The 26,185-nt window shown below is 35.1% G+C and overlaps 1 protein-coding gene across 3 annotated transcripts in view; it reads right to left on the bottom strand.

The window, feature by feature from the left end:
• The window catches only part of LOC119639684 (upstream-binding protein 1), a 36,372-nt gene that overhangs the window by 3,136 nt on the left and 7,051 nt on the right, over positions 1-26,185 (bottom strand). For 2 of the 3 annotated variants that reach the window (XM_038037239.1, XM_038037240.1), the window contains exons 2-9: positions 23,554-23,671; positions 23,202-23,459; positions 9,194-9,266; positions 8,559-8,866; positions 8,059-8,230; positions 7,853-7,997; positions 3,497-4,030; positions 3,161-3,387 (exon numbers count right to left, since the gene is read on the bottom strand). In XM_038037239.1, the coding sequence (XP_037893167.1) occupies positions 3,161-3,387; positions 3,497-4,030; positions 7,853-7,997; positions 8,059-8,230; positions 8,559-8,866; positions 9,194-9,266; positions 23,202-23,459; positions 23,554-23,671 (1,835 nt within the window). Of the gene's footprint in view, positions 1-3,160; positions 3,388-3,496; positions 4,031-7,852; positions 7,998-8,058; positions 8,231-8,558; positions 8,867-9,193; positions 9,267-10,721; positions 11,050-23,201; positions 23,460-23,553; positions 23,672-26,185 lie in introns of those variants that run through there. The other variant, XM_038037241.1, reaches the window with a different exon arrangement.

Below are 26,185 nucleotides of genomic sequence, written 5' to 3'. Positions count from 1 at the left end.
TCCTTTTTTTTTAAATATTACAAGCCTTGCATATGAATTTTTTCATATGACACTCGTGATCTGTCACTACTCGTAGAAAAAATAATGTGTAGTTTTGTGCGGTTGTTTTTTATGATTTCCATGCTCCGAAGTAATAGTTAAAAGAAAAACCATCGTTATCAGCTTTACAACGAAGAAGAGAGAGAACAATATTTTGTGACTTGTGATGCCTCCGTTATGTTGCTCCGAATACCTTTGTTCGTGTTTATAACGATTCACAATCAAATCACCGTCAATTCACAAACAATTTGTTATGACAATTCACAATAGTTGTGGCGGCAACTGTCTAACTGTCTAAATTATCACATTACCACAATCATAGTTAACTAATACGTAGCAACATTTTTAAAATATTCGAAATCAATTGCAAATGTGTAGAAGGTTGTGCTGCATTGCGAATAGTGAAGGATGGAAGGATTAGTTGTGTCGTTTAATGGAACGACTATAGTGATAGCAATTTTACGTGGGTATAATGGAGTTGATGTGGCCGTTCCACGTACTCTAAAGTCATCCCTAAGTATAAAAATAATCCTTAGCGATGTGCATAAAACTGTTTATAGATTTTTTATCATTGTCTCACAATGTGCGTATGAAATTGTAATTGAAAGCAAAACCTATCCAAAATAAAAAAAATAAGAAAATTATTTTCAGTTATGGTCGAAACTTTTATTCCCATTACAATTATCCTAAAAAGAAAAAGAACTAAATTTTCATACTCTATAACGTTGTGTAGGCGTGGACGATTTTTTCTATTCTCGGAATAAGAGTCTGCTGTAGTTTATGCGTAACAAGCGAAAAATACGACAGATACAAGTGTTCATAGTTTTTGTTACATAGGCGTGTGGGCATTGTGAACGTCCTTTGGTCTTTGTCGGGCTTTGGTCATTTTTAAATCCTTTCGCAAATTTGTAGGCGACATCTTTATATTTGCAAACGGAAGAATGTTTACTACTACAGATACAATTGAACAGACAAACTAATGGACAGACGGACATACTTAGAATTCTAAGAATTTATTAACTTTACAGGGGTTTTTGGAGCTTGTTTCTGGTAAGGTAAAAAATGAAATTTTGATCCACTATACCAATGGTTAAGCGTGGTTAATCTTTTTCATTTTTGTATTAAAGCCTCAGCAGCGCCCATATAATACGCATTCAAATTTTTGTATCTGCTGCTATGAGTAATGACCGAAAAACGACTGTAGTTGTGTTTCTCGACCGAATTGGTTCATTCTCAATACCCGCCTGAGTGCAAGAACTTCCAATGGTTGAAGTCGACAGCTTTACTTTTGCGCCCTGGAGAACGTCGGCCACGCCCGATTATTAAGTAGCCGACACCACTTCGCTTAATACGTTTATCCATGTGACGACTTTTTAAAATGGGACATGTCAGAAGTGGTTGAAAAATTGGTTCTATCCGAATCATTTTCAATAGCATTCGGCCCTAGGCCAAAACTCGCCAGTGTACCATACTCCAGCAAAATATACAAAAATTGCGATCTGTCGATTGAACACAAAAAAGCAGAAGGACAGCTGGACAGACAGGCAAACGTACTAAGTGTTTGAGAATCGACCAGTATAATAAAACGCAGGTGTCTCTCAACTCCTTCGGACAATTGCAACATTAACTTAATATACCCTGTGCAAAGTGTGGTGTAGGGTATATTCATTACAGGCTAAGCATTTATGTCTATTCGCTAATTATTTAATTTCACTTTCACACTTCATTGCAGATAGATATTTGCTTTTAGATCATTTGGTTTCTCTTTGAAGTCCTCTGTGCAGATTGGATAGCAGTCAAGACACGTCAAAAAGCTGCGCGAGCAAATATTATGTAAAACACTTTAAGAAATGGTTGTTAGCAAAACGCAGGGATTTCAGATTTTCAACATAACGGCAATGTATGAACCAATGTAAGACGAAGACAGAAGTAAGACGAAGAAGCTAAAATATCAAGATCAAGATCTACACCAACTCTATAATACAGCAACAAGCACACGCGACGGCATACACGCACACACATACACATACACGCACCTAAATATTTTATCTAGATTTGTACACTCATAGAACAATTAATTCGTGTTCGCTTTACATTTGATAAAACTTGATCTATTATCTTAGTAGGTGAGAATAGGAAAGCGTAGAAAAGAGGTATGTTCGAAATCTGAATCCCTTGGGATATATAAAATAAATGTCAAAAATATGCTAATCAATATACCAAACGAAACCACTTTACAAAACATGAACAATTAATTTGATCACGTTTTAAAGGTTGTTTCAAGGCATTTGTGCAGATAAACGTACCGCCAGGAAGACTTGAGATAAACCCATCTTTTATTATACCGATCGATTAAGAATCATTTACTGAATCGTTTTACGCTTGGCTGTCCGTCCGTCCATCTTGTTGTCTTGTGTGGAACCGACAAATGTAAGGTATCTTGATGAAATATGACCTATCGACCTGTTTTGGTGCAAGGATTGGACCTATTTCTGCACCACCACTTCCCAGATAACGCCTTATTATGAAAAGTTGCTATGCGAATGAATTATTGTAGGGTGGTGTACGATATTTTATGGTGAGCTGCGGCCCACTACAGCCTTTCTACTTTGTTTTTTCTTTTGATTGCTTAAACTTCTTAACTATTCTAGCCGTTTTCCTTGGATTGGGCTCACTATTTTGAAGTCAACTTAGCACAATTGGTTCGACTTTGCTCTTCGTTTTCATGCTTATGACATTGAATTGGTCGGACTATACCACACTTTTTAAGTCTCTATGGTTTATGAGTTGTGCATAGGGATTTGAGAGTTTAGTAGAATTCTTCTCCTAACAGCGAATACGTGTCACCATAAATTTATTTAAATGAATTGATTAACTATCACGCTTGCCTTGTTGAAATATAAAATAAATGCAACTTTTATTGAAATTTATTTCGTTTGCTTTCTGTAAGCAGAGTGAAACACGTAATATCATCTTAATTGAGAAGAAAAAGAAGAAATGAGTCGTCAGCGTCATCAACGATAAAAATTTTGCATAGTTTGCATTACGCAATGAGATGGAAACCTAATAACCATTCTTATGATGATGTCCATCCGTAGGACTTCTTAAATACTTTACTTACTATTCGGGACTAAAGCAACCATTTCCAGTTGTCCCCGCTACTGCTGCTGCTGCGGCTGCTGCTGCTGCTGCATTTACTGCGTTTGGTGTTAATATTTCCAAAGCGATGTCGTTCATAATCGTGCATTCATAGCTGGGTTGGAATTTCTCTTGCTCCGATTGTGGACGTTTTTGTATTTTTTCTCGATCTTGTTTATGTTTGCGATCAGCGCCTTTTAATTTGAAAACCTGGCAAAAAAAAGAAAGGCAAAGGAAATGAAAAGAGAAAATGATTTACAATTTTCTTATCTCTTATCCTAATTTTTTTTTTTTTTGTGTTTTTCTTTCCTTGACTAACCTTAATTTGACAAGCGGCTGCATGTATGGGCTGCTTTATAGCACCACTACCACCATTTGCACCTCCCCCAATGTTAAGTGCATTAGCTAATGTTTGTAAGCCATTGCTAGTGGGTGTTATATTACCTACCTGCGTTGGCGATTGACCGGCCGCCATTGGTAGCGGCGATAACGGCGCCGGCGTAGGTGGCGTCTTTGGTCCAATTGTCGTATTAGTATTTGTATTTTCTATATAAGTTTCTATTTGCAAACGAAAAGGTACACCTTTTTCGCCGCCGTGTTTCTTTGGCGTAAACTCGGTTGATATGCAATTGACTTTAATGTAAACACCAACTTCTTTCATGGGATCCCAGAAAATTTCCACAGTATTTAAATAATTCGGATTCAATGACTGATTGACATGACAGAGACCATAAGATAGAGGAACATCGACTTCAATGATCCGTTCGCCGGGACGTGAAGCCTGCCATTGTTGCATTTGCTCACGTTCCATGAATTGTAAACGACGTTCGTGGAAACATATCTTAATGACACTCTGAAAATAAATTTTGTTTTTCTCAATTAGAAGTGACCTCGTTAATCAAGAAGACGAAAAAAAAAAGCCCATCATAAGGCATTTCGAGCGAAACATGTAATATTTTGTTTTGTTTGCTTCACCACCATTGGATCTTGAGCTCCCAGGCCATGTAGAAACAATTCTTTGCAATTAAGGCATATTAAAATCAATTAAAGTGTAATATAAATAAATGTTTAAATTCCAAGAGAGTACCAATGCATATATATATGTATATATATATATATATATACATATGTATAAATACACGTTATTTATGAAAAATATTTATCTTCTGGGGTAAATTAATTCGACTTCTATTCATTTTTATTTTCATTTCTTCTTCACTGCTTCCATTATATTTTTTTTTCTTCCCTCATTTATTCATTGATAAGGAATAAATATACAGTTCTATAAGAACATTATCGACGTATGTTGTTGTCCGTCTCCCGATACTGTTATGTCTCTCAGTATTATTTCCTGGTCCTTACTTCGCGTTGCTGGTTTGTTGTGCGGTTGTGTCATGTGTGCGTGTTTGTCTTTCTTTCGCTTTAAAATCTTTACCCATCTTTCACTTATCTATTTTTTGGTAAACTTGTTAGTAGCAAGTTGAGCCTATCTAGTATCTATCATTGCAATCACATTTACTACTTACCACTCTTCTTCTTCTAACTTCTCTGAAGTTAACTTAAATGCCTTTATTTATATTTTTTTTTAAATCTATTAAGCGATCGATTAGCTTCTGCGAAAATGCATTAAATGCAAGCGTCTAAATCTTAACTACATTTTTTAATCGGGTCATTTTTTATCTGTTGCGAACTTCTCGAAAGCGAAGCAATCTAAGTACCTGTACTGTAAAGGATATCTCACCTCGATGGATGAGATGGTGCAATCTGTTCAGGAGTAGTTTTTGTCTGGCTACGCAATCTCATGTGACCATTCGTCTACGAACGGTGACTTTAAAATTTTGTTTTACCATATTCTTCATATATGTGTAACATTCATTGGCTATTTTTAATATGTTACATTATAAAGGGTCAGCGAAAATGTTTGCAATAGAAAGTAATATATTTAACCACATATATATATATAAAAGTTCAGATGGTCGGAGGTTGTAACGGATAAACGCACATGTTCTTGTAAAGCTTGCTAGTTCGGCAGTAATGGATGAGTTACTCGCGCGGAAATCCTCAAGGACACAAACGGACAATCGAAAATTTCTTATCGGACGGCCTGATGTCATGCTGTGGGCAATGCGACACCCTGCCCTATCTGCGGTCTCCTTGGGCCATAATTTCGTGTGGAAAACTCCGGCAAACCAGCCTATCAATGCAAATGCTAGAATCGTAGTTCCTGCCTACCGGGACAACAGCAAAACAAAAATGTTTGTCAACTAGTGTAATAGATGCTATCGCTTCTTCTTCTCAATAGACAGCTTAAGAGGTTAACTACACCGAAACTTTGGTAATAAACTGTTACGAAAATCACAAGTTAGGTAAAACGTGACTGCATGGGTATTAAGCGATCTTCTAAGGGTTCTAGATTGTAAAAATGTTAGAACGAAGTATAGACTCGTGATGTTGCACCCATCGACGCAGCTGGCGATTCCCGAAGAAGATTAAGAACAATTCGCAAAGGTAAAGAGGGATTAGCATGAAAGTGTCACAAGAAAATTTCATGTTTGTTAACTCGCCTGTAAAAGGGTCTGTAAGCAGAATATTATGCTAAAATTAGCCGAGTCATAATATTGATACGAACCAGACCAAAAGAAGCATTGTCAATATAAGTTCCGTTAAATAATCAGTAAATGGATCTCGTAAGAATTCTAAATAAGACATACGTTAACCTAACAAAAGGCGTCGGATGCAAACTTAAAGCCAAACATGTCATTATGGATAACAATATATTAACTTTATTACGTACTGTAGCGTATGGAAAAGGCGACAGTTCCTACATTAAAAAGGCAGCAAAATATCGAAAGTAATTGAAAAGTTCGTTGATTTCATACTACCATTACTAAGGAGGCGCCAAGATTGCGTAGGCGTTTCGTGTGCATAGCGAAGAAGCTTTATCAACATCAGTAAAACGGAAACGGATTGTTCCTCCCTCGGGAAAGATCGATTTTGCAGACGAGGCGGAGTCTGATCGTCTGAACCGGTGATAAAATTGAAAAAATTCTTAAACAAATTTGAAAGCTTCGACGTTTATGACATTGCTTCAAAAGTCACTTTTGAATGGGATAAAGGGAAATACTCGACATTTGGGTAGGACATGAATTAAAACTAAAGAATACTACGAGCCGAGTTTTCACTTGAAAATCGCAGCTAAAACGCAATGAAATACGGCCATGGTTTGACGAGATTCATTGCGGGCGTCGAATAATGGATCCCATATGGCGAAACTGTACGAGAAAAATGCAGACAAAGTGGCATAAACAATGTCAAAGCCCAGGTTGACACCGCATAAAATAGAGCTCGGTTTTCGACGGGAACTGCTCAAACTTGGTTAGTTGACTGATTTCATACTTTACTGGCAAAAAGTAATTGGATTAAAGCGGATAATCGATAGAAAGCATTCAGGCTTCATCGGGGTTTTAAACTCGCGAACAGTGACTTGGCGGTCGGGCTTCTTCCGGCTTCATTCGTGGATACGTGCTTTCTCTTACACTTGTAAACAGAAAAATGGGTGCGAGGTCTGCTTTTCAGTTCTACCTCGTAGAAATTGTACAGGATAGCTTCCACGAAGCTCACATAACTTTTCACATATCGTAAAGTTGTTCAAAATCAATTCTTGGAGTTCTACCTGAGCTAGATCTAGCAGTAAAAATTTGACGGCTTTTATGTTACATTCGTAACTTTTTAACCTGGATAGTGAAATAGGTGCGTCGTCTTTGAAGTTGCGAAAAGCAAACTGTTTTGCAAAATTTTGTTGCAAAGGTGGATTGTATCGTGTTTCCTAAGAAGAAAATACAATACGGGAATTAATGTTTATGACAATATTAGATAGGTCCAGCACATCATTGTGGCCAGGAAGACGGATGGCCAAGTCATCAGCTTTGAAATCTGAAAAACACGTACAAATTTATGGCCGCATCATAAGGTCGGTCACATAACTCTGTCACGAGTGCTTTAAACCGCCCAAAAAAGTGTTGAGAGGCGCGGCTTCTTCTGCTTCCGATAATCGCATAATAATTTTAGCAAAGCGTGTACCCTTAAAGTCGTCTGGAGCAATTTTCAATGAAATTGGAGATGTTGTCTCACCGCGAACGGTTCGCCCGTGTTTATTAGGTGCCTATCTACAGGGAAGAATAGTTTAAAGAGTTCTCTTGCTTCGAAAAGTTAATTTGGAGAGGGGGAAAAACTTTACTTTAGCTTGCTAGTCAAGTATTGATGGGCAAGAGAAGAGAGAGAGAATTGGTGGAAAATAATTCCACGCAAGATTTATTAGAAGAACAGCGAACCATGTTGGGCTGCTTTTCTTGAGAGTATATTGGTCTAATAAATCTCAGAAAACACTATGCTTAGATTCATGTACAAAAATTTATTGAAAACTGTAATGTTACCGCATGGCAAAGTAATGCTATGGAAATTCTAGTAAGGTGTCATTGTATGGACGGGTCAATCTGGGAGGGGGGACTAAATCGTCATGTTTCGTGTAGCAATAAGAAAGCATTGAAAAACTTCGAAAGCGTTACAAAACAAAGTTGATTTCAAATATTTGCTAGCAATGACTGCAACGAAAGCAGTGTTCACTTGTTGTTGGCTATGAATTTTTGTAAAGTGTTTCTCTTTAAGTTTTACTTACCTTTAATATTTTATCGCGATAGAATGATAAATCGCCAATTTTTTTCAATTTGATCTCATAGCTTTGGCCCTGATTCAAATAAGTAAGAGTGTCCTCATTATTTTTTGTGGCGATCGAGGTGGCCGCAGCTAATATATACTGAAATCTAAGAATTATGCAAACACAATATTCGAGAGGTTCGAACGAAACGATCAACAGAGACTCACTTATAGTCATCGGTATTAACGGAGGAATTTGTCGTTGTGTCAGCTGTAGTTGCACCATGATTTGTAGTAGCAGTGTTAGCAGCAGTGTTGCCAGTAGATGCAGCATTTTGTTCAATTTTACTGCTCCCAACTATGGTCAAAAGTTGATGTGGTATTCCCGTACTGAGACGACCTAAACAATTATATTGCAGCATATATTATAAGATACCGTATCGAAATGTTTATTTAAAATATTTTTATTGTTAATAATAAAAGGATTTTTTTAACGCTTAAGCTGATCACCATTTAGCAATGAACTGAATGAAAAGCATATAAAATAAGTATAGACTATAAGTGCCTTTTTACTGCTCTCGTTTCGAACCGTTAATATAACAATAAATTAACATTTTCACTACCTGACTCACAGTTGATTTTAGTTTGATGGGCCATGCAGCTAAGTTCGAAACGTGTACAGTAAAGTTTGTTAAATTTAAATTTAAAAAAGATTTCATAATATTTACCGGGATCAAGAATATTATTAGTCTTATCTTGATTAACATTCTCCTCCGCTAATTGTCCATTAGTGTTAGTATTATTTTGAGGTGAACTACAAACGCAATGATCCGTTTTATGTTTTTGTATTGCCGTTGTGGTTATGGCTGACGAAGACGATGATTCCTGTTGATTAGTGATCTTTTCATTTTTTGAACCATTTATTCCAACGGAATTTTGTAAAGTATTCAGTGATGTCTTACTAATTTTCAAATGCTCAGTTTGCGGCTCTTGCTTTAAAACCGTTAAACCCGGTGAAAATGGCATAAACGATTCACTTGAAAATTATGCAAACATATTAGGATTAAATAGATTCTTGAAGAGGGAATTTTACTCAATTAAACGATTGATTCGGTCATATGCCTCAATCTTTCATTTAGAAAGTCTTAAACGAAAGATGAATGGATCTGTAACCGAAAATTTCGAAACTGGTACCGGCCTATGATTCTTGATTTCGAGTAAATTCGACAGCAAGGTATGCATTTTCCTTATTAACGAATGGAAAATGTTTCGAGAGACATATTCAAATTACGATCGAATTAACTCGATATCGAGAACCAGAAACCGTCCATTTTATCTCTAAAATGAAGAAAGTTTAACTTACTTGTTAATGTAAGAATTAGTGTTGAAGTCGGCATTTAAATCGAAACCCAAATCGTCACTCCAGGTAGAGCGACCTAAAATGTATACGTATATAAGCATAAATAGATTAGATATCGATTTGACGCGAATGAAATTTCAGTTTTCTCTTTATTTCCCATTTTCCAATTAGTTAGAAACTAAATAATAGTTACTATGATTAATTTTGTTTTCGTTATTTCTCCGTTCGGAAATTTTTTTCTGGTCAATCTAGCAGGTAAAAATATTATGCAATTAAAGCTTTTTTCCGCGCACAGGTTGTTGGGCCAGTGTACTGGCCATAAATTCACAGGCAACTATTAATGAAAATGTTTTTACTTCTCTTTAGATCTTATTCCACTTGCAATATAAACGAATGTATGCGATACTGAGGAAGATTTGACATAAATCTAGCTGCTCTTACGCCGATCTGTCCGTCCGTCTTGTTTTCTTGTGTACAACCTACGCACAATTTTTGAGATATTTTGATAAAGGACTCGAGCTAGATCCACCCTCCTTTTTGGGACTCAGCTTGTCCGTCCGTCCGTCTTATTTTCTTGTTTTCAACCTACTGGTCACAATTTTTGAGATATTTTAATGAAGTTTGCGCGGATGTATGCAACAGCCAGAAGGACTTAAGCTAGATCCACTAACATTAAACTTGCCTGTCCGTCCGTCTTGTTTTCAAGTGTTTAGTTTCAGCAATACAGTTTGCAATTTCTAAGATATTTTGATGAAATTTGGCATAAAAGTGCGATTTGGGTCAAGGACCACTCTTCTTGAGAATAGATCGGAACGAGCCACTTTTTCAATCACATTGTATATAAAGCTTTATTTTCAAAAGTCATTGCATGTGATAACTGTTGGGATGTGTAGAGTAATTAATGGTGGGCCGTGGCCTACTGTGGTGCTTAGGAGCAGATAAAAAGGGTTAAAAAAAGCACAAATGCTTAGGAATCGAACCTTACGAACGGATTAAGACGAAGAATTTTTTCATTCACTCTGTTGACAATTTTTCTTCGCTACGTAATATAACGGATGCAAACGCGGCCTCGCAGATTATATCGGCAACACGCGAACTTCTCAATGTTACAAACGTGACGATCACATTAGTGGACTTACAAAAAATAATAAAAATCACTTTGAATTGAATCGAGAGGTTCTAGGCTGCTTTAGATTAACTGCGTACTTCGCAGTGAAAACAATTTAGTTCTTTTTTATTCATGCTTTCCATAAAAGCAAAACTCTTGTTACGATGAAATCACTCTTTCTTCTACAATTGCTATTCATGTTCGTAAAGTTTTAACCATTCTTAAAGGCATATTTTTAAGTATTTACAGCACTTGTTGTGCTCGTTAAAGTGTTGAAGATTAAATAGATATCTTTAATCTGCTTTGCACTCGGCAGAGATACAGAGATAAATTTATGAAGAACTGAGAGTGAAGTAAAAGTGAATCGATGAAGCTTTAAACATTCAAAATCAATAATCAATCCTAAGCAAAAGCTTTACGTACCTGCAAAAGTATTCTGATAACGACAAATTCGTCGATTATTAATATAATTATTATTGTTATTGTTATTGTTATTATTGTTATCAAAATTTGTAAACGAATTATTCATTTTATTGGTTTAAAGTTCTTAAGCGACGTCATCCGGACGATATTTGTTATTTTATAAATGAGTAGCATTTCTATTCGGTTAGTTGCATCCTTAAAGGAAAATGTTAATAACTATTTCACGATTTATTTTATGTGATTTTCATAAATTATTTATTATTTCATTAAATTATTTACCCCAATTATTAGTACTCTGTGCAATTTGTTGAACATTCGTAATGCAACTGAAATTTTTAGTGTCTGCCTGTCATTTTTGATAATAAAAAATTCAACCAACCAAAAAAAAAAAACAACAAAATTAATAAATAAAAAAAAAAAGAAAAACAAAACAGTGAAAAGGAAATTGAAACACAAAAAAAAAAAAAATTGATTATAAAAATCCAATAAAGTGCAAAACGTTTCTTTCCCTAAGTATAGAAAATGTTATAATTTACAATTAATTTAGACAACGCTTGATAATTTTTCTAATCTTACAAAAGTAAAAATCATATACGAATTTATGTATGTATGTATGTATGCATGCATGCATGTATGTTCATATGTATATGTATTTAGTGAATATTTAAACTTTTTGCCTACATTTGTAACAAACGGCTAATGAATGAAAACAAGAAAAAGATAACTTAAAACAAATTTTCATGCCCAGCACTGTTAAATAGAAAAATATTAATTTCCCCGATCGGTTTGAAACGCCCACGTTTCACTTTAGGTATGGTTAATAGGAAATTTCCTTTCATTATGGCTTACACCAGTTGTGGTACAAGGGTACATTAAGTTCAAGTGTGGATGTATGTAATACCCAGAAAGTATTGAGAAAGATTCAAGTAAGCTTGTCCGTCCGTCTCTTCATTCAATTTTTGACATATTTTTCAATGAAATTTTGCACATCGATCTGTTTTGGCCAAAAGGCGAATTACGGCTTTCCAACTCGGCCTGTTGATTTTCACACGACTTGTGGGACGTATGCAATACACCATTCACACACAATTCCGGATCACTTTTTAAAGCGATCTAAGCTTGATCGCCCGCTTGTCTCTGTTATATTCTTGCGATGAACCTACAGGTCGCAATTTTTGTGATATTTTGATGAAATTTCGCACGTCAGCCTGGCTTGCCTCAAGGACGAACGCTTTGACCATTTTTTCGACAATTTCCTATATAATGCCTAATTTTGAGAAGTTGTCATATGAGCGAGTTTGGATAAACGTACATAGGCATCGGTTTTTCAGCCCGTTTTTATACACTTCACCATTTGTCATACAAGGGTATATTAAGTTTGTACAGATATATGCCGACCACTTTTATCTCTTTACACATTAACAATCAATATACAATATTGTCAACGTTGTCCCCTTGAAAGCAGCAGCGACAACTTGGACAAAGTAGATTTAAAAATTAATTTGATGACTGACGAACGGGCCTTAGTAGTAGCGGCAATCGCTAGTGTAATTTGAGAAGATGCTCCGCTTGATAACAATTTTAATGAACGATTTGTGAAATATATTTTTTAATAAATATATATCGATGGTAATTGATTTCTTTGCAGTTTCACTTTGTGACCCAAATGAAAGTTTATCAGTTTAGTGTTCAATAAAGTAACTAATGATGATGAGAAGCAATATTAATAATTAATTGATAGATTTAAAATGTAAGAAAGTTCGTTCGTGTTGAAACGGACAGAGTGAGTGGCCAACACATCGAAGCCGCCAGGAGATAAACAATTACAACAATTTTATTAGACGTGACCAGATGAGTGCGGTCGACATTTAAAATGTCCAAGAGTTTTGTGCCAAATTTCAGATCAGTATCTATAGAAAGATAGAATGGTATCCGTTAAGAGTGTCTTTAAAGTTTGATTCGTGGAACAGAGACAATAATACGCACAGGGGTCAAGCGACTATGACACATTCATAGGTGCAACAATGAAAGCGCACAAACGATTGAGACGGAAGATGAAACCTTATCAAGTGCAGTTGTACTTCATAATGCGTTTGGCTTTTCCAAACATAACATACGTCCATCCATCATCCTTTGGTGATAACAAAGACGAGCCAAGCTGATAATAACATTTAACTACAATCGAACGACCTATATACATATATATATATGATTGAATGCCCTAATATGATGGGTGATTTATAAATAAACTGAAACATTCAATAACTGAATACGAATATTGATAAAGACTTTTAATACGTAATTTGTAAACAGTACGCTATTTCCGTAAGGAAAAGAAAGACTTTCACAAGCCAAGGCAAACCAGGAACCAATTGCAGGATGTAGTATACTGTAGGATGTAATACCTGTACAAAATTGTTGGCTCTCTCTCTCTAATTGATTTGATGTTTAAAGCGTTAAAGCATAATTAAAGCAAGAGATCTCTTCCGCCTTCAATGCAGAGTTGATAGCCGCGTTTGTATAAAATTCAAATTTCCATTGTTTACAGTTTGACCAACACTACAGAAAGGAAACGTAAACGAATAGTGTTTAAGAAAGTTGCTGAGCATAGATTCAAGTAATAAAAAAAAAAAATGAATTTTGAAAGAAATGAAGAAATATTGAGATCTGTATCATAGTGGAGTCTACATTTAGTGAGGCCTTGAAAAATATTGAATTTTTGGTGATTGGTAAGCAAGTATTAAGACGCTCAAAACTTAACGGTCAGATTTAACTTATCGAAAATTTGTATTTAGCAGACATTATACTAAATCAACTAAGGAAGAAATTTCTGATAATTCTACGGTTATTAACATTTTTGTTGAAATTCTTATATAAAGTTCAAAGACGGTCGATTCGTCTCAAAGCGAACATAAATATCTAACTGATGATTGCTAGCAATGGCATCTTTAGAACAGGATACCAAGACTCTGATTGATCTTATTATTGACGTCACAAGGTTAATATATTATGTTTTAATGATCACTAACCTGAGTCATTTTGACATATCCATTTTGTTCACAATAAAAAGGGCTAGGAGTATCCCTCCGTGAAATAAAAAAATAGAGAGTGAATAATGAATAGGAATGAAAAGGATAGACAAAGAACTGATGAGTTTCATTATTTTATATATTGACGGCATTCTTACAAAAGGTTCAAAGTTACAATTACCGGATAGCTTAAGACCTCAGCGCTCAACAAAACCTAAGAAAATTATTTACACATTCATTCTGACAATAGATCTCTTCATAGGAGTATAGTGAACCTTTTACTCGCATTTTCTTTTTTTATTCAAGTGAAAAAGTGTCACATATCATACACGTTAGGTTTTAAAGAACCTAAGTGTGAAAACAATAGGTTGCATGTATTTCGGTCATTTGTTCACTTGAAAAAGGCTTTTATTCAAAAAAATTAGAACAATATAATCGGTTGGAGCGAAAGTTCTGTCGTATTTTATTCATGTACTTTGCTTTAACACAAACCCAAGAGATTTAATGTGATCTCCAACAGTTGTATGATGAATGCCTAACTCTTCTGCAATTTCTCAACTGTGGATTACTTTTCAACAAGGATCGCAAAACATCATTTTCGATCACTTTCTTGGAGGCTCAGATCCCCGGAACGAAATTTGCTGAACCATCTTTGACAAATACGAACATTTACAATATCTTTCCAAATACCGCACATAAATTTTTACATGCAATTGATGCGTTGCTTCCCGTTTGGAATTCATACAAAAAGCAGTGTCATAAATGCACTTTATCTACTGACATGTTTTTCAATTGAAATATCACAAGTAAAAGATGAACGATGAAAAAAGACGCCTTTCATATTATATAGCAGCTAAAAAAACAAAAAAAAAAAAATTCGAATGACTCACTAGCCAGATGTTTCTTTTATTTGCACGAGAAATTACCTGCCTATTTAAAATACGACAGAACTTTCCCTCGAACCTAATATATTAATTAAAAAACTTGCTGTTCTGCATCGACCTGAATAAGAGGTAAACAGAAGAGGCTATTTCTGATGAGTACGCTGGGTGCGGCAATACTACTTGGAGAACTATTATTCTGTGTAGACAAAGACCATAATCATCGAATTTACCCGTTGTGTACATTCTCCAATAGATATAGCTGATCAAAATACATGCAAGCACCTAATATTTAGAAGTTATGTTAAGTGGCAAAATTTCGTCCCGACACAACAAGGATCCTTTTGAGTTTAGAGCGGCAATGCTAGAGGCCGAACTGATGAAGCTGAATAACAAATGGTTCCATGCTTTCCGGAACTGGCACACAATTGTCTCTAACAATATATCGATATGGTTTTTAGAAAACCCTAATTTTTAAACGACACCTGTCATATCGTTCCGATCATTTGTGTAAGATTTGCCGTCGTTTTAGTGCAACAACATCGCTCAGACCTAACATTGGTTTGGATCGTGCTATGCAAAAATGCTATGGTCTAAAAATTATTCGCGATAATAACACGGTAATATTATAGAAAATAGAGGACATCTTAAATACACCAAAAGGCAGCACATACGTCGTCTTGCATAGAGATTTGGACGTGAACAAGAAAAAAAGCGACGCATCACTTATACGATGGCTACAATGGCAAAATTGCGTGAATTGAAATTCGAATTGCTGCTTTAATTGTTGCATTCCTTAGATCTAGGCCCCAGCGACTATTGTCTGTGTGCTAATCTCAAAGGGATCCTGCAGGGAAAAGCTTTGCAACAAGTTATGAGGTCATCGCAGCAAGTGAAGCGAATTTTGAAATCTTTGAAAAAAGGCATCGAAAGGGCAAAGAAGCATTGGGCCGGCTGTACCAGTCTTGACGAAGACTACGTTGACGAACAAAGTCGAATATTGCAGAAAAAAAAAAAAATTCGTTATTCCGACGCAATCGCCACAGTAAATATACACGACTGTTAGTCCGGGGAATTACTAATCGATGTGTTAATTGATAACCTTATGTAAAAATAGTAACGAATTAGAGAATATTTTAGATGTATACGAACAACTCAATGAATTATTCAATAATATTTGAAAGTATATCATCCCATTGATAAAACCCTCTACTGCGATTGATCTTCAATTACTTTTACTTTAAATGAAAATTTTGCCAACGCATTCTGAGAAACTTTTGAAACGTTTATAACGCAACAAAATATTTGAAGTTTCTGCGCATGATCCTCTGAGTCTTGCTATTAAAATAACGATTAGGTTCTAAGAGAAGTTTACTCAAAGCTCACCTAAATTGGTTAACAGGTAAGAATTTTTTGATCTTTGGATCTCTTCGATCTCAGAGTTAGATTTTTGCTTTTTTTCTATATTTTAGTGCCCACTTTTCAGCCAAGCATCCAGGTTTCGTTGTCCGTCGTTCAGGACATGTGTGCCGAGACACTAAACGTGCATACAGGATGATGAGATTTAAGTCTATGCCTCTGCCATATTTACTGCACAAAGCGTGACTTGATAGCTGCAGATCAAATCTGAATATAGAACTGGGCCCAACATTCATAACAGATATCGCTTATAAACTTGGTATGCATAGTCCCATATTAATTGGATCGGTGACATGATCTGTTCGCAATGAAAAAGGACTTGTAAATTAACTCCTATAAAACATACTGATCTGAAACGTTCAACGTGTCTTCTTCTTTGAGGTCAGCAAAAAGCGAAATGTTAATTGAAAGAAGTACAAAAATTATATTCGGGCGTGACAGAATCTTCTACACCCATCACCGTTATCCTAAAAAGGAAAAAAAAAGGAAAACCAGCAAATTTTCATGCTGTATAATGCGGAGAGGGCGCGGCCGGTTTTTTCTCATTTTCGAAATTAAAGTTTTTGTGGCATAGTCGTGTGGGTATTGTAGGCGCGTCTTTTGAACAGTTTCGGTCACTTCCAAATTCTTTTGCAAATCTGTAGGCGATACCTTAATTTTCGCCAACCGTAGAATATTTATCACTGATATTACACAATTGGGCAGATCGAGAAACGAACGAGCAGACATGCTTCGGTGCATCTCCAATTTGAAACTGACCAAAAATTTATTGGATTTTCGACGCTTATTTCTTCGCTTTACAAGAACGTTGAAGAATATATTAAATTTTTATACACTATGACATTGGGTAGGCGTGGTCAGTTTTTTCCATTTTTGTATAGGTACTACAACATTGCCCATAGATCATGCGTTAAAATTTTTGGTGCATTTATTTGCTGTAGACTGTGAGTAATGGAGAAAAAAGCAATTTTCTATTCCTTTTGGAAAACAGAGATGTTCTCAGTTTACGTGGTGCTGTAGGAGTGTCCTTCGTCCGATTTGGTGCATTTGCAACACCAACTTGCATGCAAGAACTGCCAATGTATCTGGCAAACTTGAAGCCGATAGCTTAATCTTTGCTTCCAGGAGAACATTTACAAAAACATTTCACAGACGAACATACACATAGACGGACTGACAGACATGCTTAAATCGATTTAGAATATGATGCTGATCAAGAATTATATATACTTTGTGATCCTACTCCTGCTGGGCGTTGCAAGCGTTTCGACAAAACGCATATACCCCGCATGTTTCGGTGACGGGTGTAACACAGGTCTTGTCAAATCAAGCCCGCATTTAGCAAATCATTTTGCAATGAAACGCATGTGTTTGTTGGTGGAGGGGAGCAGGGGAAGAGGGTGTTACCATTTTCCCAAAATCTCGCTCTCCATTCAGGTATTCATGTCAAATTTCTCCGTAAGGCCTCAGAAATATGCAAAAAAAAGTCTTTATATATAGGCGGCGATTATTTCACCTAATTACCTACTTTACATTCAACCTGTTACAGAGTGTGTATAAAAATGTTCGTTTTTCAACTTTTCTTTATCTTTTCCCATCAACCAAACGTCGTATGTAGTTGTACCGCATAGTAATTTAATTTACAAAATTTATTGAGAATTTTTTCAACTCATTTCAATAAAATTAATTGTGGATATAAAAAATTCGAATACAATTTAATATTTTTATTTTTTTTATTTTTATTTATTTTTTCGATCGTCGCCCACGTATCATGTTGCGTAAGCACCTAAAAGTCGTGTTAAAATTTTATATAAAACTTTTGTCTCCAATTTCGTGAATTATAAGAAATTTTTGTGACATAAGATAAATTTAGTAGAAATTGTATAGGGATTAGCTTTAAAATCCACATAAATAAGAACTAAGACAATTTTATTCGGCAGCGATCGAGCCTTTCAGGCCCATCACGGCTTAATCAATATTATTCAGACTGGATATCGTCTCTGGAGCTTTTTTCTGGATGCTACAAACGTTTTGATAATGGAATGCAGTTTCGATATTCTACAATATTGAGAAGGCGTGGCCGATTATTTCGGTTTTTGTGCAAGTGCGGCAAGACCATCCATGGAAATTTTTGTCGTTGTGTATGTTGTGGTTTGTAAGTAACGAGCATAAAACCAAATTTCTCTCCTTTCTGAAAACCATTCTGGTCCCTAGTTATGCTGTACTGTTCTTGGGTCCTTTGGCCTATTTGGCTCAATTTCGATACCAATCTGCGTACAAGAACATTGTGCGTCTTTGCGCCAAATTTGAAGTGAATTTCCGCATTTTTGTGGTCAGGAGAATGTTTATCATAGACGACTGACAGACGGACACTTTCACTGGTTTTATCGAAACAGTTTTAATACGCAAAAATTCCCAACATTTTTCTACAAGATACAAAGGTATATTAAGTTTCTGCAGATGTATGCAACAGGTAGAATGACTTGAGTTAGGCCCTTCTTTTATTATACCGATAAATTCAGGTCAGTTTGGTCCGTCTGTCCGTTCATCAATTTTGTTTTCTTGTGTTTAACTCATAGACTACAATTTTTGAGATATTTTGGTGAAACTCGATCCACTGACATCTTTTGGCTGAAGGACGAGTGCTATTCAAAATAGTTCTGATCTGACCACCTTTTCGACCAATTTCCTTACAACATCTTCTTGTGAAAAGTCCTTACATTCATAAGTGTATTAAACAAATTGATGCAAGTTATTTAATGAAACGTCGTGGTCCACTATAATGTTTTTGCTTGTTGCTATCTTCAAATTTTATTTCCAAATAACAATTGCTTAATCTTCCACATTCAATTTTCCTGATTTTAAGAATTTTAAAAAAGCGGTTGGATAGATCGAGAATGAATTCGACAATTTTACAAAATTCGAATCGATAGCATATGCATATGTAGTAGATGTAGTGTATAATTTTTGATATCGACCCTTGTATGCTACATGCTCATACACTGCCATCTTTCGGCGGAGGATGTATAGATTTTTCGAAATATTTGCCGTTAGTTACAAACTTTGCATTATCTTAGCAGATAAAATGTTGTCACGGAAACTAATAGCAACGTAGGTCGTAAAACTTTCTTTATATAAATCATTCTTAATATAACATAATTATATTATTTATTTATTTATATTTTTTGGTTTGTCAACAGTAAAGTAAAATATATGTATATATGTATATACTAAGACTAATTTTACATGCACACCAACGGTGAAAATTGCGCTCAGTAATTAAACAACTGGAGTAAGGGCATAATTGAAATATATAACTAAATATAAAAAACGGACATTTTTATTGAAACGATGATGTTGATGAAAATTATAATAGCTGCGGTGATGATGATGAAGACAATGATAATGATAATGATGATAATGATGATGATGGTGAGGAGAGCTTATCGGCATATGTTTGTTTTGCTTAATAATTGTTGTGATAACCGTCAAGTAAAGTCTAGATTATCTAGAGGGCATATTATATTACAAAAAACAACAAAAATAACAACAAAAATAACAACAACAATAACAACAACAAATGCGAAACGTTTTCCTTTATAAAGAAAAATATGGAAAGAAACTGAAAAAGTTAAACAAAATATATATATATTTTTGTTTAATTTAGTAAATATTTCAAAATTTAATAAAATTATTAAATAGTTCAAGGTCTACGAAGCAGCTGTACTTTCACTGCATTTTATATCTATACTACGAAATATATTAATTTATCGTTCCATATGTAACAACAATATTCACACGAATATTCTTCATCAGCACGATGTGAGAGAGGGCAGGAGAAAGCGAAAGAGCGAGAAGAAAAAGCCCCTAACGAATCTCGGCCGTAAGGCTTTCAATCCATTCTCAAACCAGTCGTAACAATTCAGATTAAAAATGCTTCTCATACATAGTTGTATCTTATACCACTTGTGGCCTAAGGGCATATCAACCTTTTGCGGATGTATACAACGCCCAGAAGAACTTGAGATAGACCCGTCTGTTATTACATTCAGAAAGCGATTCCGAACCGATCTAAGCTTTTCTCTCTATCTGTTGTCCGTTTGAAGTCTGTCTCTACTTTTTTGCGTCGAACCTATTGGTCGCAATTTTTGAGGTATTTTGATAATATTTGATACATCATCGTGTTTTGGCCCAACGGCGAACGTTATTGAAAATGATTCGGTTCAAACCAGTTTTTCTACCATTTCTCACATAACGCTTTGTATTGAAAATTCGTTCTACTCATAGTCGTAAAAGAATAAGTGGTATAGGGTTTTCAATGGTTGGCCATGGCCCACCATAATGTTCTTATTTGTTTCTTAATAAAAGTTAAATTTAAAAAAAAAAAAAAAGAAGATATTATGTTATGTATACATTACATACAAACAAGTCTTCAAAATGAAAGATGATCGCAAGAAAAATAAATACTTCTATGCACCCACCACCGACGAATAAGGTTATGTTCGTTTTTTCAAAACTTTTGCAGCGCTCAAGCAAACTTCAGATATCCAATAAAGTTTATATATATATTCATGATCAGCATGAAAGTCTGAACCGATTTAAGCGTGTCAATCTCTTCTTTCCTATGTCTGTGGTGAAAATTGTTTGGGTGGCAAAAATGCATCAGTTTGCTTTAAATTTGGCAGAAACATTGGAAGTTCCAGCACGCAGGTTGGAAGGGAAAATGACCCGAAGCGATCAAAGGACATGCCCATAGCATTAGATAAGAACACTTTTTCACTCAGAAACTGCAACAATAAGTATTTGCCTATTCGATGGTAATAGAAAGCTAGTAGGTTTACAAGATTCCGTCCATTTTATATAAAATTTTAATGAAGGTGATGGACATCAAAGGATTCTGCTCAAAGGAAATGTAACTTCTATAAAAAGTGTTATGATTTGGTTCTGAATACAAACATTCTCTCCATAAGCATGAAATTGTGAGCTGAAAATTATGAGCACTGACCACTTATCCGTTTGTCTATGCTTCTAGACTTGATCATAGTCCTAAGTAGTCTTAAAAGTATAGAGAGAAAGTAGAAGATTAGCAGACATATTGTGGAACCGCAAATGAATTTGGTGATCGACCTAAGTAAATAAGCAAATAAAAGTCTTTGACAGAGAATTTTCGTTAAAAGTTTGGTAAAAACTTTTTTAAGAGACCCTTTATAGAAACAAGATCGATTTGTGATTTTTTATAAATTGTAATCTACAATGATTGTAGTTCTTTAGAGGACGAAAATGACAAACTAGAAAGCTTTGTTTACGTTTAGCTTGTCTTAAGTCAATCATTTTTAGTCATTATCATGAGCGATTGAACCTCGGAACATAACATATTAGTTTGGGGAAAAAGAAATCCATTATTTTTTCGGTAGATGACTGCACTGGTAGATTTCTCGTAAAGTATCGATCAAACAATTCCATATTTATGCTCGTTGGAAAGGTGACATTTCGCAGTAAAAAAATTCTTTTGCCGTTTTTTGTTTGGTGCATTCAGTTGTGAGTTACAGCGTGTTAAAAATGGAAGTGAACAAAGAGAAAATTCGGTATATTTTACAGTTTTTCTTTGACAAAGGCGAAAATGCAAGCCAGGCGGCTAAAATTGTGAATGGTGTTTATGGTTCCGATACTGTAACAGCCAATTATGTGCAATTTTGGTTTCGTAGATTCCGTTCAGGAATTTTCGATGTTAAAGATGCACCTCGCAAAGGTAGGCCGGTCGTCGAGAATGTCGATAAAATCGGAGAAATGATCGAAGTTCCATACGGCCAAACGCTAAATTCTGATCTCTACTGTCAACAACTGGACCGTTTGAAGATAGCGATTGACCAGAAACGGCCAGAATGGGCCAACAGGAGAGGTGTCGTGTTCCACCAGGACAACGCTAGGCCACACACATCTACAGTGACTCGCCAGAAACTTTGGGAGCTTGGTTGGGAAGTTTTAATGCATCCGCCATACAGTCCGGACTTGGCACCAAGCGATTATCATCTTTTTCTTGCATTGCAAAATTTCTTTAATGATAGAAAATTGGAATCTAGGGAGGATTGTGAAAATCGACTACTAGGGTTTTTTGCAAATAGAGACCAGGACTTCTATGAGAGAGGCATTTTGAAGTTACCTTTAAAATGGCAACAAATCGTACAACAAAACGGTGCATATTTGACCCAAATCGGACAATCCGGAGCATGTTAAATAAAGTCCTGAAGTTCATATAAAAAGAATGGATTTCTTTTTCCCCAAACTAATATAATATTTATTCAAGATTTTCTCCATCTTAATTTAAAGTGTTAGCAGATAACTACCGGATGAAACATATCTCTTAGGGTAATACATTGATACATAACTTTCTGTAATCTGTATATATATGTATATATATATAGTTTTTTAGTCAGATTCGACTTTATTCGTCAAAGTGCGGACGTATGTAACACCCAGAAGCGCTTAAGATAGCCCCACATTTTATTAAGCCAATCGATTCAGAAAATGATTCTGATTCCAAGCCTGTCTGTCCATCTTTTCGTATGATCATCTTTTATCTGTCTATGTCAATTTGTGTTCAACCTATAGATTGCAATTTTTAAAATATTTTGATGAAATTTGGTGCACAGAGGTGCATCTATATATTAGTCCCGAAAATTATTGATCGCCATCTCATTATGGGTCGTAAACAAAGTGATTGAAATGAGATGATGATATTTTGGCAGACATCGTGCGAGGAAGATATCAAAGGGGCACATGTATGTTAGTCCCGAAACTTAATGATCGATGTCTCGCTATGTGGCGTAAAGTGATGATGGACAACCAAGCTTTCTTTCCTTTCATAAATGTTAACTAAACGTCAACACGCTATTTGGTATTATGCATTATTTAAATCAATATTAAATAAACAAGAATTGATTATTTAAAAAGATTTTTATCATGTCGTTAACACCTTTTAAAAGCCTTTTCTCTTCATGCTTTAGTTGAATTTAACACATTTTTTTTTTTTTTTTTGGAAACTATTGTTTGGAACCATTTTCTACGATTTTTTCAAATCTTCATAATCAATAACATTTTAAAATTTTAAAACTTTAAAAATTTCTTGTACAATTGATTTATTCATCACTTACCGCAGGTTAACTTTTCACGTTTATATTTCTCTTTTTCGGTGTTATGCTGTTGTTGATGCTGCGTGTGATGATGATGCTGATGCTGCGTTAGTTTATTCATTAACTCATCAGTATGATGCTGGCTTATAGAGTTTTCCCCATGATTGCTGCCAATGTCGAGTGAATCCCAATCCATTCGTCTTTTACGTGAGCTGTTGTTCGTGTAAATCGTTTGAACATTTATTATTTGTGGTCCTGGTGATCCCTTCGATTGATCGTCTATTAAAAATACAAACGTAAATGACATGATAGTTCCTTTCAGCTTAATTTTCGATAATGAAAAGAAAAGGTGAACGATGGAAGAGTATCGTACCTGGCCAGGATTCCTCAGAATTCGGTGGTGAATCAACAAATGTCAACACTTGTTCATAATCAGTAGTGAGATGCGAATGAAATCCATTCATTAAATTACGATTCGTGTAATTTGTATGCTGCTCGAAAAGAGAGGTAATTAAAAAGTAAAGGAAAAATTATTACAAAATATTAATAAAAAGATTTAAAATATATATATGTTTAAGGCAGAGTGAATTCAACAAATGAGATTTTTATTTAATTATTTTTATTTTTTATTTTTTATTTTTTTTTTTTTTGTTAAGCTTTTTGTCTATTAATAGTCTTAATAATTTTTCTCATTTATGATTTTGTTTAATCCACTACGTATGTAGTTCAACGCTGTATTCCGAACTCAGACCGTAAACTGAAAACTTTCCGTCTCTCTCTGTCTTATCATCGTGAATGCGTCCTATGCGTTTAAGCAACCAAATCATCCTGATAAGCATTTTCAATATTTTCTATTTTGCTTTGTATTTATGCTATATATGTACATACATACATACAAACAAATATATGTATATATGTATATGTGTATATATACTAAAAAAATTTTTTTTTTGTTTTTTTTTTTTAAATAAACCGAATGACTGATCATTTAGTTCTAATCAGTATAAAACAGTAAACTTTCATCACAAATTCATTAATCATATACAGTTATTGAGCCAGTTATATATAGAGTACCTTCCAAGTGTGCACTTATTATCAAATAATTGTAAAAGCAAAACATTTCAAAGTTTCTTTTTAAATGTAAACAAATCAAGTATTTGTCGACGTTAAGCTTCAAGTGTCGATTAAATATTAACTAAAACTCTTCGAAAACCCCATAAGATAGCTTCCTATACAATTGCTGACGAGTTACAGTTCAATACTAAACACTTTGCTTCTTATATCCTTCACCTAGGGATGACAGGAATTCTATTAAATTAATTCTTTCGTTTGTACTTCGTTTCACACCAACAAATTGTCGACTTAATAATCTATAATGATGATTAAGATTTACCCATACCTATTTGCCTGTCCGTTCGTCTAGCATTTGTTGTAGAAAACTGACCTTTAACCTTTAACATAATTGAGGGAAACACTTTGCGGCACAACAGATATCTTCAAAGTCACCTAATTTTCACAACGCTAAGCCTATTAGGCCACACTATGGCGCGTGTAAAAGAAGATAATCCACAGATAATTAAAGGAAAAAAGAAGCATTATAGCGTTTTTGAAATCAATCGAAAGTGATTGAGTTTTGGAAAAAAGGCGAAAAATCTGTAAAACTATGATTATATTGAACTCGACTGTTACTTGTTTAGTTGAGTTTCTAGTATAAGTGGAATAAAATAAATAAATAAATAAATATTACACTATCGCATCGATCATCGATTACCCAATTCTTCACGGGCTTGTGAACAAGTCCTAGTTTTCTTGGTTCAGATACTCTCTCAATAGCAGCAGTACCGAAATGAATGGGAAATTTCGCTGTTAAAGAAATTGCGGCGCAATTTGGTCGATGAGATTCTTCAAGAAGACTGGAAAAGCCCGGCATATTTCATCTTCTTGCCTCGCAACAAAGTTAATTATTAACTCACTATTAAACAATTTGGGAAATACTACGTACATGAAGAAGTCGGCGATTTGAGGGCCATATGGAGAAGAGTTATGGGCAGTAATGTCTGAAAAGTCTTGTTTGGACTTACAAACAAATCACCCATCGCGACTTACTCCATCGATTTCCATTGTTGAGAACCTAACTCAAATCGATTAAAGCGCGCAATTGAGGCAAAACGTCCAGACGGCAGTCGCACAGGGCTCAGATCTTTAATAATTACTCCGCAGAACTCTCTTGATGATGTGAAGGAGACGGTAAAAGAAATCTGTGAAAATCACTTGCTTCAGTTCTTCTCCGAGGAATCGATTATTTCCTATAATGATGACATGATGGTTTAACCAAAAAAATAATAGAAGGCTATCGTCCTAAAAGGAACCTGTTTGATTCATACAAAATGTAACAAAAATGTGTTGGGTTTTCATCAGCTGGCCGTCGCGACCTGCACTCGAAGCGGAAGTGCACTCGAATTCTGCCGGAAAAGTTAAGTATATGAACACACGACGAGTATACTTACAAGAGATTGTCATTTCTCCATGACAAGTATAGGGAAGAAGGAACTCCACGAAATTGTTTCGTACGAAATATTTTGGAAATTTGAGGGTATTAGCTTGTGAGGAACCAAGCTATCGACGTTTTAGTCTAAAGTGAGTAGAAAGTTTCGATTTGAGCCTACTTTCCTAACCACTTCCTATTACACGAAGTACGCTAGTGATGATTTTAACGTGAGATTTGAGATTTATTTATGTATACATATATATACAACTACGCAAAATTGTAAAGGATTCCTACGCAGTTTATAGCTGCTAAGCAGTGAGACGAACCCCCATCTCAGACGTGTGGATGTTCCGATTTTAAAAAATGAAGGGCGGAGAAAATCCTTCACACTCCTAGATCAATGGGAAAATTCGCCTTTGTTAAGAACAACTTATATTTCAATGTCTGCCTCTCGTGGCAGGAGATAAAGAGAATAAGTGTTTTCGCTTACGCTGCACCCCACAACTAAAACTGTTGT

The sequence above is a fragment of the Glossina fuscipes genome, unplaced genomic scaffold, assembly GCF_014805625.2.
Source record: "Glossina fuscipes isolate IAEA_lab_2018 unplaced genomic scaffold, Yale_Gfus_2 113, whole genome shotgun sequence".
NCBI classification, from domain to species: domain Eukaryota; kingdom Metazoa; phylum Arthropoda; class Insecta; order Diptera; family Glossinidae; genus Glossina; species Glossina fuscipes.
The sequence above is the reverse complement of the archived record's forward strand: the minus strand, read 5'-3'. Positions and strand labels throughout refer to the sequence as shown.